The sequence below is a fragment of the Varroa jacobsoni genome, unplaced genomic scaffold (genome assembly GCF_002532875.2).
Source record: "Varroa jacobsoni isolate VJ856 unplaced genomic scaffold, vjacob_1.0 scaffold_1104, whole genome shotgun sequence".
Taxonomy (NCBI): Eukaryota; Metazoa; Arthropoda; class Arachnida; order Mesostigmata; family Varroidae; genus Varroa; species Varroa jacobsoni.
In genome coordinates, this window is record NW_019214006.1 from 781,095 (window position 1) to 798,341 (window position 17,247).

A 17,247-nucleotide genomic window follows, 5' to 3' on the forward strand; every position below is an offset into this window, starting at 1 on the left:
ATATGTCAGGTTCTATTATAGGTTTCCCTGTAAGTATCTGGGTTAGGTACTGCTATGCAGAAATACGGATGAGGTAAGTTATCGATTTCTCCAATATTCCCCTCACATGCACGATACTAACGAAGTTTTTTTTTTTAATATCTCTTTCCCTTTCGGTTGATTTGATCTTTTTCGCTCTGTATTTCCCCTAGCGTTTAATATTTACATTTTACGCACGTCTCTGTAGAGGAGTTCGCCGTGTTACAGCCTGAAACTGAGAGAAGGGAAAAGAATGAACGGAGGCAATGGCAATGACAATTGAATCGCAGCAGCAGCAGCAGTGTCTAGATATGGATAACGTAAACAGATCAACGATCTCTATTTGTCTGCACGTAGATCCATTCTCCTCACGCTTGGTAAACGGGTAGTTAATGCGCTAGTCATTGCATACGGAGCCGCGTTTGTTTGCTGCAGAGGTGGGGGTTATTTCGAGGGTCGCTTTGGGGAGGTAAATAGAACTGACTTTAGCTTCTTCTGATTCATTGTAGTCAGCGCGAGGTACGCCAATCTCATCTACCCGATTTCTCGCACTCCACAAAAGTCCACAGGGACAGACTGCTGTTTTGGTAGTGTGTTAATGCCTTGTCCCGTGCTGTACAGTAAATACACCGAGTTCATTGGGGTGCTTGGTAAAGCACTTTGTTTACAGGGCAGTAATCGTGTGGACTTCGTTGGCTCTGCGGTAATAGAAGACAATGCAAGTGTTGTTGTGATGGTAGTCATATCATTGTGGCTGGCGCTGCTCCTTTCCCAGTTGTCAAGAGTTTATTAGAGATTACTTAATAAAGCAATACCAAAACCTTGAAACAACAAACAGAAAGGAAAGTAGACTATCCGACTAAGTCACTTCAGTACATCGAGCCTTAGACGACTGTTAGAGCGCGGGGAGTACGTCCACGGATAAGGGCGAGTGTGGCGGTTCCAGAGTGTGCTATTTCGACAGAAAGCGGCACTTACATTAGAGGCCACGACAGCTTTCATCCATACTTCCGCGCTGTGCTGCTCTGTGTTTGTTCGTCTCAAGGCCCCATCAAAGAAGCTGTCGATCAAATTAAAGCAAAGTTTCTGTTTACGGCTGAGCAAGGATCGTAATTAGAGCCAATTAATAAGTAAAAACACTCAAAATAAAACTATTACTAGAATGACAATGATTGGTAAAGGAGACCGTAACACAATGTGAACCATCCATGCTGCGTACTTCCACGCCTGTAACACCCGTTGGATAAGACTGGATCAAGCAGATGTGGCTATGCGATGGATATAAGTTCATACAATAACAATAATAGTAGTAAGCACCCTATACGGTTTCATACGCAACCACTTCTGCACAATAAAGTCAATGAATTGAATCTCCCACTCGGTTGCGTATCAAAGACGTACCTTTACTAAATGCTTACTAAATGTTTGGATTTATACGTCTTTAAGATAAACGATACTGTGTTTAGGCTATACGATTTCAAAATGCATACGTTTTGCTCGCTTATGCGCGCGTCCGCTGAGGGTCGAAAGGGTGAAATTCGAACGTTCGCTTTAAGGCCGACTCAGCATGAAGTCATGCCTGTATCTAATCATATACCCATTCTATGATTTAGAGTGAAGAATAAAGAAGGCAAGACGGCACAGCTTACGTCCCACATATATCCTTACTGTTTCCACAAAGTCAAAGGCGTTCTTGGCTAATTACATTTACGTGAGGCTTTGTTTTTTAAAACAGGCCAGTTTCACCTGTATCTATTCCATTCACCCAAAAGAAATGAATGAATGCTTTGTCGGATAAATAGAGCATGCATCCTGGGCCCCTAGTTATTACGGTTTTGCCGGCCTTTTTATCACAAGTATCAGCTAATTTATAATTTAAATACAAATGATAATCAGTAATGCCATTTGTGCACGAGACGCGTTCCTTTTCCACGATCGCCTTAACCTGAGTTACTTCGTATCTTTGATTCGATCTACCTTGTTCACCCGCTTGTTTCGCTCATTGACGACCTTATACGCCGCGTCCCACTGCTATAATCCCAACGGGGATATATTTTGAAGTTATCCAGGCATACATGTTCATTACCAATACAGATCGGGATTCTGCTAGCGCATTGCGTATGTGCATAACAATCAGAAATAGTCCCTTCTAGGGCCAAGATTTCATGAGCGTAGGTCAAAAGCTAGAAAATCACGAAAAGGAAGAAATGGTTAAGCCCTCCGAGTTTTGGTTGTCGACGATCCTGACGGCCAAGCATATATATATATATAGTGAGATCTCAAACAAAACGCTGATTCTGTACTCCCCCACGCTACAGAATGGAGCAGAACAAATGAGACAAAATTGGTCAAATTTTACTCAAGATATACAAAATTTGAGAAATGAAATGTATGTAATTTACGTTACGGAAGAATAAAAGCAGCTAAATGAAGCGAATTAAGGTGATCACAAAAACCTCTTATTAATGTATCGTCAACACAATGGCATTTATTCGTCTTTGATAATACAAATTCAACAAAACGTGTGTGTAAACAAAAAAAAATATATATATAGTCATTTATATGCTTGTACGGCCATTAGTTACAACACTGATCAAATGAAAGATTAAAAACAATGCATAGTCGCTCAGCCTGCGATAGAATCAGTGCACTAGGCTTCCAACCGAAGGCACCAGGCGGCGGGGTTTCTTCCCCAACTATTAAAAATACACTCTTCGCTAGATCTATGGAAGCGACCATTTATACATAATTTGTGGTGAAAGCCCCGGATCGCGAATCGGGTAACTGCGTGATGGTTTGTCCGCCTCGACTCTTTCGAGTCATTGCCTCTCACTGCTCACGTGCTGAAAAATTTGCCGTCTATTTGAAACGTTCGGACTAAGGCCTTGCTTGCCGGAAGTCTAAAACGAGGTCCCATATCCGCAATCCTAGCTCTTCTTTTTGAATTTTACGGCCTCCGTTCTATCCAGGTTAGCCGTTAATCCCAATTCCGGTACTGCCGTATGAAGCCTACACAGAACCTGTTGCACTTCAGATCTGCTGGCTGCAGATTACCAAGTTATCCGCATAGATAATAACTTCAAGTAGATTCTTTTGATTTTATATTCCGTCAGGTATATCTTTAAGTAAGACCGAGGATACACGAAGGCTCAGATTGTCACGTTAGACCAGGAAAACCGTTTGGCTGTAGAAGGTAGTTTCCCTACTTCATCATCAACGTCTGTATTGCTCTCCTGTACGGTCGCTGGCAGCAGGGCGAGCAGACTCCATAGTGCACCCACATACGCCAAGATACGCAGAAGCAGGTCTTTCGGTGCAGGCTAGAATACGTCCTTAAAATCAACAAAACCCCACGTATAAAGGGCTTACTGGATTGTTGCACGCTTTTTTATGCTCGCCATCAGCAAGGTGCATACTGTTTCCAGCGAGCATTTTCTCCGAAATCAACACTGGTCGTTCGCTGTAGCTTTTTTGCTCGCCAAAGAAGCGGACAGTCTTGGTCAGCAAACCGGCAAGCAACATATGCTGTTCCCAACGGTTCCACGCGATGAAGATGATACAAATAGCTCATTTTTACGTTTGAAAATCCTCAATAGCAATCTTTCAACAGAAACAATAAGCCAGTAGAGTGCCGACATGTAGACCCTCATGAAAGACTGCAATCTAGTAAAAGGCCAGGACGAGGGTCATCAACATTTTCATGCTGATAATACATTACATTCCCAAGCCTGTGTTGTAGGGCACTATCGTGCTGATCTTCAGGAAGCATTGTCTTCTGTTCGTTTATGCTCGACTGAAGCTCGCATATGCCACCTATTCACTAAACCTAGTATCTTAACGCAACTAGGCTCATTATTCAAACGGGAGTTTAAATAAGGTAAAACTTCGGACGATAGATTAACGTTCACCTTTGTACTTTATGTGAAGGTCAAAATATCTCGAATTAATTCATCGGTAGCACTTGCTCAAATATATTGGTGCTCTACATGGCCAGCATGTGATGACCTAGAATTTGATGAGGGAAACGTTAACGTGGTCATCTATGACTAACAAAGCTGATCAGGTCAGTTAACTACCATGAGAGGGGTTGTACCTACAGCCAAATTGCCATCCCTGTCTGTTTAGCTAATCTCTTTAATTAGTTACGAATCAGGCTAAAAGAAATGCTAAATCCTTTCAGCTGAGACCAGCCTCTAGGCATCTAATGTTTTTTCGACAAAAATCATTAATTATACGTTGTTGATCTATTATCTTCTCTTCATCATTATTTGTTGGAATTGCTTTCAACATTGCGTCGCCACGTGACTATCATGCCTATCTATGACAAACGTGTCAGAAGCCTAAAGGCAATTATTTGGGCTTCAAAACCGGTACGGTCGACAAACTATTTTCCTCTGTCGCTGTCACTGTTGCTATGGCACGTTGTGACCATGCGGCCCCTACCACCTACCCACCGTGACAGATGTTAGCGTGTCTTCATACCTTAAAGCTAGAAGTTAACGCTAGTAGTCAGTAAGGTCCCAGCAACAATAAGCCAGCAGGCGCCAGGAACGATTTATACGGCATTCTTTTATATATATATATATAATTTTTGCCTTATACCCTTAGGTGCTTGTTTGAGTAGGTATAGGATTCGACTCTAAGAAGCAAGTATAACTCATTCGATCCGCCATCCATTTGTGTCTATTTTACTTGGCCTTGATTTCTTCATAGAAAACTTCTCACCTAGTGTTACAGTTGCTCTTTCGAAAACAATAGTCGAACCTTTCTTACTGTCACCGCAAGCCTACAAACACAAATCAATTGCTACAGCCGAAGTTCATTGAGGTTAATCTCAACGTCACTTCACGAACAGAGGTATATACTGTAATATAAATTCCGTTTCTCGTCATACGGGGACATATTGATCTTACCAGCAGAATCGTAATGTTGGCATGGGCCCCATTCATTTTCAAGGATGTTCTAAATTTATGCACATAGATGACAGACGGTTTATCCACACAATTGAAAATTACCTGAAGCGAAACTAATTTGTCCTTGACAAAATAGCGGATATTTTCAATCTGGGACTGCTGACGCTGTGGCTTGATCAAGAAAGTGTTTCGTTTCTGCTAGAAAACGATCATCGGCCATCGATTAGTTGGTCCGGAACAGCGGCCCTGTGAACCATAGATGGCTTGGATGATGTTATGACTGTCAGCTGATAATTCTGCGGTATCCCTTAGCTTGTTGTCTCCTAATTACCGAGTATCTCACTATTTTAACCACTAGCCCATTCGAGCTTTTGAGAGACGTTCGTCATATATAGATTTTATTTGTTTGGTTTATCTTTCGAGGGGAGAATGTCGAAACAGATCTAAGTTACTTGGAGTCCCACCAACTGCCCGACACTGGAACGGCAAACATCTAAAATAAGCAGCTGATCAGCAGGAAAGTTTATTTTTGATTCGTCGGTTTCCATTTAAATAGTAACTTCGCATAAATCGACCGCAAGTTAACAGAGCCTTTCATAGGTTTATGAAAGTGAACGGTCTAGACAGAATTGTAAACCTTTTGCAACCCGTAATTGCTTATCGAATGTCTAGTATAGGGGATACAGAGGCACACAACAGTGCCATCACAGCGGCGACACCATTTGCCTATAATATGACAAGATTTTCCCTTAGCTGGTTTATTGTACAACGCGTTTTCCGAAAACAGCACAGAACCCGCACAGTCTTTTAATACGTTCCATGTGCGTAATCTTTAAGGAAGGTGGCGCAGTTGGATATCTGTGGGTCAAATACGGCCATGACTTTGGTTCCCGTGACAACGACAATACGTCTGTTCCCCTTCCCTCACGTAAAAAGATTATTGCCATGAAATCATCGCTATTTGACAGGGTGATTATTTCATATATTGAAGGCTGATCCTCCTCTGGCTGGCCGATGACTATTTTGTATAGCTAAATTGCAATAGGTAATTAATGAACTTTGTATCTGTTGTGTAGTAAGTTGGAACTGCAGTGTTATTTTTAATATCGATTTTGCTACATTTTATGATTCGCGTGTGTGCGTACCTGTTTTCAGCTCGTTTAGAAAACTGATTTATGACAATATCATGAACTTTATTTGCTTTGATCCGTCACAAATTTAATTCCTGGTACAAATATCTTGTCAGCCTTCGTGTATCAAACCGCCCAAAAGGTAAAACTGGCTTAGTTTTTTTTTCTGCGAAGGACGCATTTATCAAGGGAAGAATTAACACATATTAACTATGTATAATGCTAAACGTGTGCGTAGGAGATCTATCTGCAAGGAAGCTAAATAAGAAAAGACTATTCGGACGATTACCGAGAGGTGGTAACGTACACTACAGTGCTCCTTTGAAACTGAAAAGATGCGAAGAAGAAAGAAAGCGAAGTGCTCAGACCTGTGAGACAGATTTTTCCAAAGTTCCCGATCGGAGATAAACTGGCAGACCACCATTCAATGTAGGCGTATGCCGAAGAGTGTTGTCGTTCATTAGATAGCGCAGATGGCTATCATAGGGTCATGAGTCTGCCATAAATGCGTATCGTTGATTCTATGGCAGTATGATGGGCTTCGAGCGATTGTTTCTCCGTGAAAAAATCATCAGTATTTGTGTCTCGATGTTGGTAATAGCAGCGCTATGAAACTCATACGTGCAGCGGCATATTATCTTGATGCCCGAGAGCGGGTTTGCATTCGGTGATACCTACATCGACAGGTCATAAACCACACCTAACCCAGTGTACAAAAGAACTCCATGACGACGGAACTCAGCCGGAGGCCACTGATACCTTATGAACTCGTTCGCCAATTCCAGCGACAGTTGAATTATTTGTATGTACCTCATCTCGTCTCCTGGATGGAAACTAGTTCATTATATAATACCTATCGCCACACCTGCAAATGACACACATTAGTGTTTTAGGAACCGTGCGGTTTCTTTGCTCTGAACAACGACGAAATCTGCCAAATAAGCTGGTCCTTAGTTATTCATATCGTACTATGGTCGAAGGACCTACGACATGTATGAGAACGATATCTAATTCCTTTTGCAGCAACATCATCCCTGACGTATTTCTATCGTTGCTCGTCAGCGTCGTATCTTCAGCGAACATTTCCTGGATACTATTAGACTGTTTGCAAATGCGAAACTAACTAAATTGATACATTATATAAGTCCTGCAAGTTAACAGTACTAATATTTTATCTACTCGAAGACTGAAGGTAATTTTGTTTGTACTATTTCAGCTACATATGATCCATTGATCTATTCCGAATTTAGGACAATGTTTCATTGTCAGCTCTGAAAATACTTCGATTTTAGAATTTATCAGCACGATTTATTAACTTATTACGGTGATTGATATCAGTGAAAATAGGAATCTAAAAGGACCAATTAAATATGCGTCTTAAAGAAAACTCTGTAGATAGATATTGGTGCAACAAGTCACATGAAAGAAGAAATACACACACACACACACACACACACATATATATATATATATATATGTATCGAGATAGAGAGAGAAAGAAAGAGCTAGTGTTAACCGTTTGGTACTTCGTAATTTTAGATGTTTTATAAAAAAAAAAAACCCAAAACACCTTTTTGCAACGTCAAATATGAATGTTCATTGGCTCGTTAGTTTTTTTGATAGCTGTCAAGTCATAGTGTAGCGACGACGTCGTCATCGCGGCTTTCGGCCTTGGCAACCATCGATATCTTGTTCCTTCAGTGAACCTTTCTCTCACCCTATCTGTTTCACTCGCTTCTCCCGTTTGCCAAAAATATCGTGTTTCGCTTGTGTCGTACGTGCATACCTTATGGAACACCTGTATTGCCAGCCCAGCTCAATCGAAGAGAATCAAAATGGCAAAGACGAAGGGCAAATATCGAAACCAAAAGAGAAACTATCGCATGGTCTGAGGCGGAGGCACGAGTGGCCATTAGCGAGTGGTATATGGAAGCAAGGTTTCCCAGCGATTCTGCGATCAGCGAAGGGCTGACGCACAATAACAAACGATTTTCCCCTTGTTTCCATTGACCTATAAGTAAATTACTAGATGCAGATGGGACCGATGCCGATGGGCGCGGGCGAAATGGAGGAGCGCACTTCAAGCAACCGGTGCTGTATAATACAGTAATAGGTACACACTAGTGTAAATTCCCAGTACAGGAATTTTCAGCATTTCAGCAAATTTTCAGTATTTTGCGAGCCGGTCCGTCTATCTACACTCCACTAAACGAATAGGATAACTCCGATTCATTTTCCCATGCGCTGGGTAATCTTTATTGCCACTACCAACGGCTGTCGCGATGTCAGCCCTCAACGATCACACTTGATGCTCCCACGAGGGTTTTCTACCCTAAGCCGCCTGCGCGTTGTCCATTCGGTGATGATCGGTAGACAGCGACGAGGCTGGAGACAGGAGCTATAATTTCTGTTGAGATTTGTTCTGCATCTACTGATATTTTCGCTGTATGCGGGACACAGTTTCAATCGTATGGCGTTATTCCAGCGATACGACAGTATCATGTTTTATAGTATAGCGCTCGTCTGATTTACCTCTACACAGGTGAAGAGAGAAACGGAGACAAAAGACGTCACCTATTACATATCGATCCATCTCGACACTGTTTAACGCCTACTTCAGTGTTCTGCGCAGTCTATTCCACCTAAGATTTCTGCCATTGATAGCATGACAGAAATGCAAAAGCTCAAATGCGGTGGCCGACGGTTTTGTCAAAAGGATAAACTAGTCGGGTTTATTGGGTCGCTGACACTGAATAATGGGTGTGAATGGGCCATAGCTAAATCTATAGTGCCCTACGTACCGAACCGGCCGTCAAACAGGCTGATGTATTGAGGTTAGTTGATAATGTTGCGATAAACGTTCATAGTAGCAGGGCCTTTTCTAGTTATGGCTTGCATAGTTCATTTGTGTGTGTTCGAACGGAAACCAACTTAGACGTTATATCGGTATGGTGGTACGAAAATAACGTCAGCTAACGAACAGGCAATCGGTAATGCGTTCGAATTTTTGTCAACAAACCCTTATCTAGAATGAGAAGCGGGGTGACGCAAAATATCAGCCGCAATGTATCTGCCTCACAAATGATTATTATTGTTTTTTTTGTCATTTTTTTTTTCTCTTGGTGTTGTTATTTGAGCGGTGGCAAATTTCTGCGAATACTAAATTGGATTCGTAAAGAACGTTTTAGTTGAGAGTGGATGACCGTTAGCTCTTAGACGTTCTGCAGATTGTCTTTATGACCGAATGCTGATGTCGGTAGGTTCTGCGAGAAGCTATTATGGGAGATGCAAACGTACTACTCAGGCCAATAACTTTTTCAGCCTAGACAACACATACGTAGGCATGCGCGAAGTTCTACATCTGCGTTCGCCAGCATCGGGTGGTACCGTCTAGTGGTAGTCTAATGTAATATGGAGTCAGACTTTAGCATCTATATAAGTTGAACTGGTTGACTTCGCATTCGAATTATGATGGATCCTTTTTTAATGGATGCCCTTTATTAAATTTCGTGTTAGATTAACACGCGTGCATTTACCAGTTGAGAGAACATATATATGCAGATAACATACGGGCAATACACTGCCCAAGATGGACACGTTCGTAGATTGTATGTGTTCTTTATGATTTCGTCTTTATAAGACACATGTAGAGCAATGCCAGTAAGTGATTGGGCATAACCACAGAATGAGGGTCGGCTGATTTAATGAACGGTGCCAGGATACAGGGTTCCCGAACATTGCCATGAAACAGTAACGTGGCGGGCTCGTTTAAATGAGGATTAGCCCGCTTTTTGTTAGAACGATTGAGAAATTGCGCCATGATAAACTGTATCACTATGTGTTATGTTTATTATTATTATTACAATTATTAACGTCATATATTTGTACACTGTCTTCTTAAGCTTATTGAAGTCAGCTAAGTTAGCTTTTATACAAATAGTTTTGAATAATATGCGTTGACCTACTACGGTTACAAAACGTTTGAAAGCATGTCGGCTCTAAAAATTATGTTGTTTATCTAGTTCATACTATTTATTATTGTTGTTATTATACTCTACGTATTGGAAATGATCATGTTGAAGTTGTCAGTGTGATAATATACGTCTATTTATACAGTTTCACGATAGCGACGTTAAAATCATCTTACTGTTGTCATGCGCCTGCAAATAGGCCATACTTTTGCGTATGGGACATGAAGCGAGCGCGTGGTCACTTTCAAAATCTGTTTAGGCCACCATAGCTAAAGGGTACAGCGTTCTTAACAAACCATAACGCAGATTACCTCGATCTGGAACGAATATGTGGATAAGTGGCTTATCAATACATAATCAACCAAATAATAGCAACATTGACAAGCTGAACTCCTCTTCGGCCCATTTCTACATGCAATGTAAATAAAAATAGCCTTTCAATAAAGCAATCTATAAAACTATAATCGTTTGAAAGTTGGCTGACATGGTAATGTGGGTCCTATGGACATTTTGGATAGGATTCATCCATTTATCGGTCAAAATACAAAAAGTCGACTCATTATTAGCTCGTCCGGGTATATTTAATGCATCGAAGATGTTAGGTAACTTTCAAACCACGCGATACTAGTGGCCAAATTCGGTACATAGGTGTAGTCCTAAAAGCTGACTGGGTTTCATGTCATAATCATCAGTCGTAGCTCATAGAAAGCATGAAGCTAGGGCTTAGTGTGGATACTGAGCAAAGCAAGAAGCCCCATAGTGACACAGTTTCTTATCATACAGCGCAATCATTTTAAGAACTGAAATTAGCGGATTAAAAACCGTAGAGGAACGGACTAGGCCTGAACATTTCAGAAGGAGAAACAGTTGCTTTGAGCACGGAAGCTTTCGAGCAAAAAAACGCATGGGCAATGCACTACCTATGTGCTCAATATTGCATTTCTTCAAACGCATAGCACAAAATCGTGACGGTCACAGTGAAGAAAGAAAAAAGCAAACAAAAATCCCTTCTGCATAAAGCGGGTCCATGGCAGATTAAGACAAGCGTAGCACACTTTGCGCAACCACTGCCACAAAAAGCAGCCTGGAACAGATCGGCGTAACATGGCTTAGCTCTGGCTATGCGCCAGAAGAAGATTAGACGAAAAAAGTGTCTTCATATTTAAGTTAAGTCCATGTAACTTCGATTGCTTCTATACCATAGAGGGGGATAAAGAGGGCTATATGTGCCCTAACGTACTGTTGATTCCCTCGAATCAGGATTCGATACCGATATTAAGAGTGAAAATGCTCGTCACAGCTATATGGTATCGCAAAACCGCCAGAGTGCTGCCTTTAGTGAAGGTACAATATAAGGCAATATGTCAAACATGGTTGTTTTATTATATACAGTTTAAAAGTTACTAAAGTTTTACTCGACCCGGAAAACATCATAAATCCTGCCTGTTACTGCTTTCACATTATGTAGCTGCTATCATTTTTTTCCAAAAGGTTTATTATTAAGTTGTGTGTAACTAGCGCTTCGTTTTGAACAGTATCGAATGACTATTTGTCGGTGTTCACGTCTGCCTTGTTTTAGGCAGCATACAACTTGGTTCAAACAAGGTTGTGTGTGGCTAAATATATGGTCCGCTGGGTAGGCTCTATGTTTCAAGTTAGGCGTCCCATTAAATGGCTGGCCCTTAGCACGAAACAAAGAGTGCCCATGCGCGGGTTCCAACCTAGATCACAACCTGATTAGCACGCAAATACGTTATCCACTGATATATCATCGCAGAGGGACCTGCTGCGTGCGCTGGGTCGAGGCTACCTGACCTATTGCTATTAGAGGAAAGCGGATTCAGAAATCCCCAGCGTAGAAGAACGCCGGCCACCGTACTTGGTTTACGTGTTCGCCTGCTACAACGAGGTGTCAAGCGAATGGATGAGGATCGGGGAAGATGAGAATGATCGCCTCTTGCTGGTATTGGCGAGTGTATTCTGTCATCCTTCGCTGTTTGGTAGTCCTCGGATTTTCAGCCGTTGTACGTGCCGCAAGCAACCCGGTAGCTTGCTAGCAGCCAATGAATAACAGACAGTCAGTGATGCAGATAAAGTAGTTTACAGATGAAACGGGGTTGTGATTTAGCTGATTCAAACGTTAGCGAGCTCGCACGCCAATTGGCCTGCCTATACAAGGGGGTGAAAAATTTCATCCTGTCTGTAAGTAATCGAGGCTCAAATATACATTCCTTTATATTTTCCTCTATCACGAAGGTGATCAACTATAATACGAGTAAAACGTTTTTTGACAATGGCCAGAGAGAGAAATGCGTCTCTCTCACTATCGTGAAGAAGGTTTGCTTCCAAAAGTAAGATCAGCACAGATCAATGTACGATTCTGGGTGGCACTGTAAATTATAATGTAATGTTACTGACCGCATTACCTTTGTTCAGCTTTAGTTTTGAGGCGCATGACTATCCTAACTGAGAATTTATCCAAGTAGATTTTAAGCGATGGATGCGCATTATTAGTACGTCTGTACACACATTCAGCTACGGTGCTTGGCCCGGTGAAATTGTCAAAGCGGTAATTCAAATACCCAATAGTTCGTAAAATAATGATAGGCTCACTTAATGCATTTCCCTATATTTTAATCAGTTCACTGGAAAGTTGTACGAAAGCCAGTTTAGATTCGAGACCTTTGACAAAAACGTTTGAAGTCGACACAAACAGGCCTTCGTTTCACTCCTCCATCTACAATAAATACGTAGGCATACATTTGTTCTACTTTGAGAACGGAACTTGAAAAAGGAGCTGTTTTTTTCCTATATTTTCAATTATATATATAGATATATTATTCGTGTTTTGACTATGTTCAGTGAATGCTGCTCATTGTTGCAGATTTAAATCTGAAAAATGTTATAGACGGACTGGGGTTTCTCTATTTCGTCCTATATATATACAGTAAAATAAATTATTTCGAAAATTGTTTTTTAAGGCATTCCGAGTCATCAAGGCACGATAAGCGTGTCGATCGGGTTCATACCAATGGTAACAGTGATACGGAGAAACATCAGCCAGAGGGAGTGCTCGAGGTAGCGCGAGTTATTAGCAAAATGCTTGAGGATAATTACGCAGCGCAAGAAAGTCGCCGTTTCCATCAAAACGCCCAGATTCTGCCGCAGCAGTTCGGAGCCATGAATGAGAAAGCCGATAGTAATAATAGCACAATAGCAGTGTTCACCAATATGGTAAATATGCTCTCAGTATCTTCCCTAGAGCTTCATAACTTCCTGGAGCAGTATTATTATAACAATAAATATAAACTTGATACACTTATTGCATGGCTAACTAGCTCTGAGCTTACTTGACACTCGATTTAATTGCGTTCATCATACCTTTAGCTAGTAAACCGGATTCTGTAGTTGTTTTCTACTTCGTTAATTTGATTTCCTCTGTCATACAATCAGCCGATTGTGATTCCACGTATGACGACGTCAGAACCACATCGCACCGATGCGGCAGATCACGATTATCATTCGATCGAGCTGATGCGCCTTCGAGCTCGGGTGCATAACGGCAGCGGAGGCCGACAGAGGGAACGACTGACAGTCGAGGCCGGCAAAGAAAATCCGAAGCAACGACAACAGAGGCCAATAGACCTCGATGAAGAGGCATCGAGCAGATCTGCCTCAAGAACTGAAGACCTCACAGGAACGAACCATCCTCGAACATCGAAGATTATGAACACATCTGGAATTATCAAGGAAACGGCTGCCGGAAGCAAGGACAAGTTTATTTTCGTTAGGACTGTTCCTAAAGGAAGTCTAACCACGACAACGGTGATGTCATCTCAGTCGGTCTCGAGCTCGACACCGGCATCGCTTACTTCTTCGTCATTGCCATCGACAGCTTCAACAACCGTAGCCAGTACCACGATTTCAGCAACTACAACGGAGCAGAATACAGACGATTATTACGAGGATCCAACGGAATTGATCGACGAAAGGGATGTTGTCAAAGCATCGGAGACACGCGTTCCGCCACGCCCGGAGACAAGTTCCGAGGCAGTGATTATATCACCGATTCTCGCTGAAGCAACGGTGGGTGGCGGTGACACTGGCATACCGTCGAGAAAGCCAATTGATGATCGTCCGATTATGGCACCAGTTATCCAGAATCCACCGAACGAAAACTCCATTATCCGTAAGGACCTCAAACCACTCGGTGCCAAAGACGTACAGGTCAGCTTTATCCTGCCTGCCGTAACAGAACCCGCCGTCGATACGAAGGTGAGTACCAAGCAACTTGTCAAGTGCGGCTGAACGGGATGAATTTGAGTTTTAACGTTCTGTACTGCCATTAGGTTTTAGCTCAAGCCGTTAGTGCCCGCTATAAAACGAAATGTGTCTACGCGCGGTTTCAAACCTAAACCATTTCAGATATCCTTAAATTTAATTTACAGCTACAACTAATAATGTTCCGCGGTTTGAGAGAGCAGAAAGGTTGCTGTTCATGTTTGGTGCTTAACATATATGTGCTGTTGTTTTGGTTGTCTGTTAAATTACTCTTCTATTAAATTAGCATCAGATGGCTGCGACGGCAAGCTCGACTGAATCCTTAAAGGTGGAAGATGTGGACAGTGACCTATTCCCACAGGTCAACAGTAACACGAAGCCAGCAATTGTCGAGATTGAGGACAAATACCGAAAACCATACCCTATGCAACGAGGTGCCGCTTCTGGTACTTTAGCTCCGACAACGACGTTAACCGCGTCGACTACGACGACTACAACAACGACAACAACAACAACGACGACTAGAAGACCAGGTACTGCTGATCACACCAACAATAATAACTAATCGTAAAATCTGGATCCAAATCAAACGAGTTTAGTGCTTTTCAGTCAGCTTTAATAGTAGTATGTGTTCGTAGTGCACATTCAGCCGGTTCTTCCTTAATGCGAGATATGTGAACACAACAAGAAGAAGCTTGTAGTTTTACGGGTATGACAACTTTGTTAAAAATCAATATTTGTGATCTTGATGACACTATTTCATTTTATGCGCAGTTGTTTTTAATAGCCGAATAGAATTTAACAACACCGCCTTCATTTTCTAACTTATAGGACAAGTTTCTCAATGTTACTATGCTAACACGCTCCAACAACTAAGTTGACATAAGCAACGCAGTTAACGACACGTACACAACTTTTTGATCTGTTACGCGATTTGTTACAGCAGCTGTTATGCCAGACGATAGACAAGATTCATCGCCGACAATGAACCCTGTCGTGGCACTGGCGGGCGCCGAAACTTCAACAGAGGATATGGAAAAGTACATACTGGCCTGTCCACCAAAAGACCAGATTCATCCGTGTACCTGTACCGAGGTAAATCGGCCATTCTATTGTCCTTCCTGCCACATATCCTACATATTTTCACATATACGTAATCTGTAATCCGTTGCCGTATTGTGGAAAGAGCAACTCATGTGTCGGGAGGGAGATGGGGGCTATTACTGTACAAGGCCGCCCTCGAAGCAGCAGGGTGCGGAAAGGACAGGAACGCTATGCCGCTAGGGAGACGGACGCATCGCCTCTCTATCTACAACGCTACCTTATACTGACCAGCTTTCAAGGCTTGCGTGTTGTGTCTGACGCCTAATCATGGTTATGGTAAGAAAGCGTAGACGCTCGACGGTGTCGGTGGAAACCGCGCTCAAAGGCACGGGTAAAATGAAAAAGCCTCAGGGTATCTGCGAAATTTCAGGGGTCAACAGAGGAGCTATAAGAAGTTTAGCTGTCTGCGCATTCGTGCGAGACGACTCGACCCACGATGCTTTGAATTCTTATGTAAAGTCGGAGCTCTACTGCAACTTGACTACAATTAGGGTATTGTCCTGGCAAAGATTGTTTAACTTTTGCCCACTTATCAAAGACAGTAGCAGACATCGGCAAAGCAAAAAAAGACCATCCGATGGCGGTAGCGGCAGCAGCAACAACGTACGTAGCAATATAGCAGTGCGTTGTTGGAGCTGCCAGCTACTCTAATTGAGAATGAAACCAGGCTAGGTTGACTGGCCACTCAAAGTGAAATAAGCGTAGACGACGTCTCGATAAAGTTAAGCACGTAAAAGTGTGAGGCCGTACGCGTGGTAGGAAGAGGAAATACTTTTTAAAAAAATGAGGGGAGAGATATCAAAAGCTACTTACTGCTGCGGAATTTACTATTAATACCGCTTCCGCCAATGTCTTCCTTTTGTCTTGGACGGAGGCGGCGCGTCCGCGTTTACCCTCGTGGCCACACTAGCACCTCGACAGCTGCTCCTGCTCATGGTGTCCACTCAGACGGGAGGAGAAAGAGGGGTGGTCCAAAGCAGCGCCTCTACTGTACTCATTTCGGTATAGTGCCATCATCCCATAACGCTATCGTCGCCGAGCCGGTCGGCGCAAAAAGCCGCCGATTTCCGACGTACTTGTTGATTGCGATAGAAATACTGCTGGAGTAGTAACAATACAATAAAAAGAAGGCGACAGCAGTCACAGTAGTAGGCGTGTAGAGCTCACGTTGGCTGGCGATTGGATGGGAGACGGGGAAGAAAAACCAGCGAGCGAGTCATCGAGGCAATGAGTGAGAGTTCGGCCGAGAAACAGATAGCGCAAGGAAGACCAGACGGAAAAGACGAGCGACGAAGTGGCAGTCCGAAAGAATGGAAGACAGAGGTTAGGAGCAATGGGGTAAGATCGCGAAAGAGAGAAGTTCTTGAACGGTTGAATGTTGCTTTATGAACGATCGTATCATTACTAGCTAGCGCCGTTAGTCGTATTACTTCCGCAGCAGCCGCTATTGCTTTCATTGGCCACAGCGCTGGGCAGTGGCGGCCGATGCCGCTGACGCGGCTAGAATGTCGGCCGGGATCGCCGCGACCGCAACCGTCCGCTGCTCGGCTGCCTACTGCTCGTTCATTATAGCCAGTCACCACATACGAGATGCCGATGAATGGGTCCGTTTTTACTACCGCGGCAGGCAACTATGGTAATAACTTCTACAGGGTTTTAGGCACGCTGGCGGGTACAGCTGCAGTAAGAGAGGACATCGGAAGTCAACTGTATCTACCTAAGCCACTGGACCACTACTACGCGCCCGTCGTCGTTACACAAAAAAAAGCGGCCTCAGACGTTGCAGAGGCTGAAAGAACTTCGCTTTCGGCCTATTATTGTATATTAGAT

The 17,247-nt window shown here is 42.8% G+C and overlaps 1 protein-coding gene across 14 annotated transcripts in view; it reads left to right on the forward strand.

Moving 5' to 3' along the window:
- The window catches only part of LOC111266639 (uncharacterized), a 149,373-nt gene that overhangs the window by 127,467 nt on the left and 4,659 nt on the right, over window positions 1-17,247 (forward strand). For 13 of the 14 annotated variants that reach the window (XM_086970986.1, XM_022844289.2, XM_086970991.1 and 10 more), the window contains 4 exons: window positions 13,014-13,266; window positions 13,486-14,307; window positions 14,600-14,846; window positions 15,257-15,408. In XM_086970986.1, the coding sequence (XP_086827112.1) occupies window positions 13,014-13,266; window positions 13,486-14,307; window positions 14,600-14,846; window positions 15,257-15,408 (1,474 nt within the window). The remainder of the gene's footprint in view (window positions 1-13,013; window positions 13,267-13,485; window positions 14,308-14,599; window positions 14,847-15,256; window positions 15,409-17,247) is intronic. The other variant, XM_022844290.2, reaches the window with a different exon arrangement.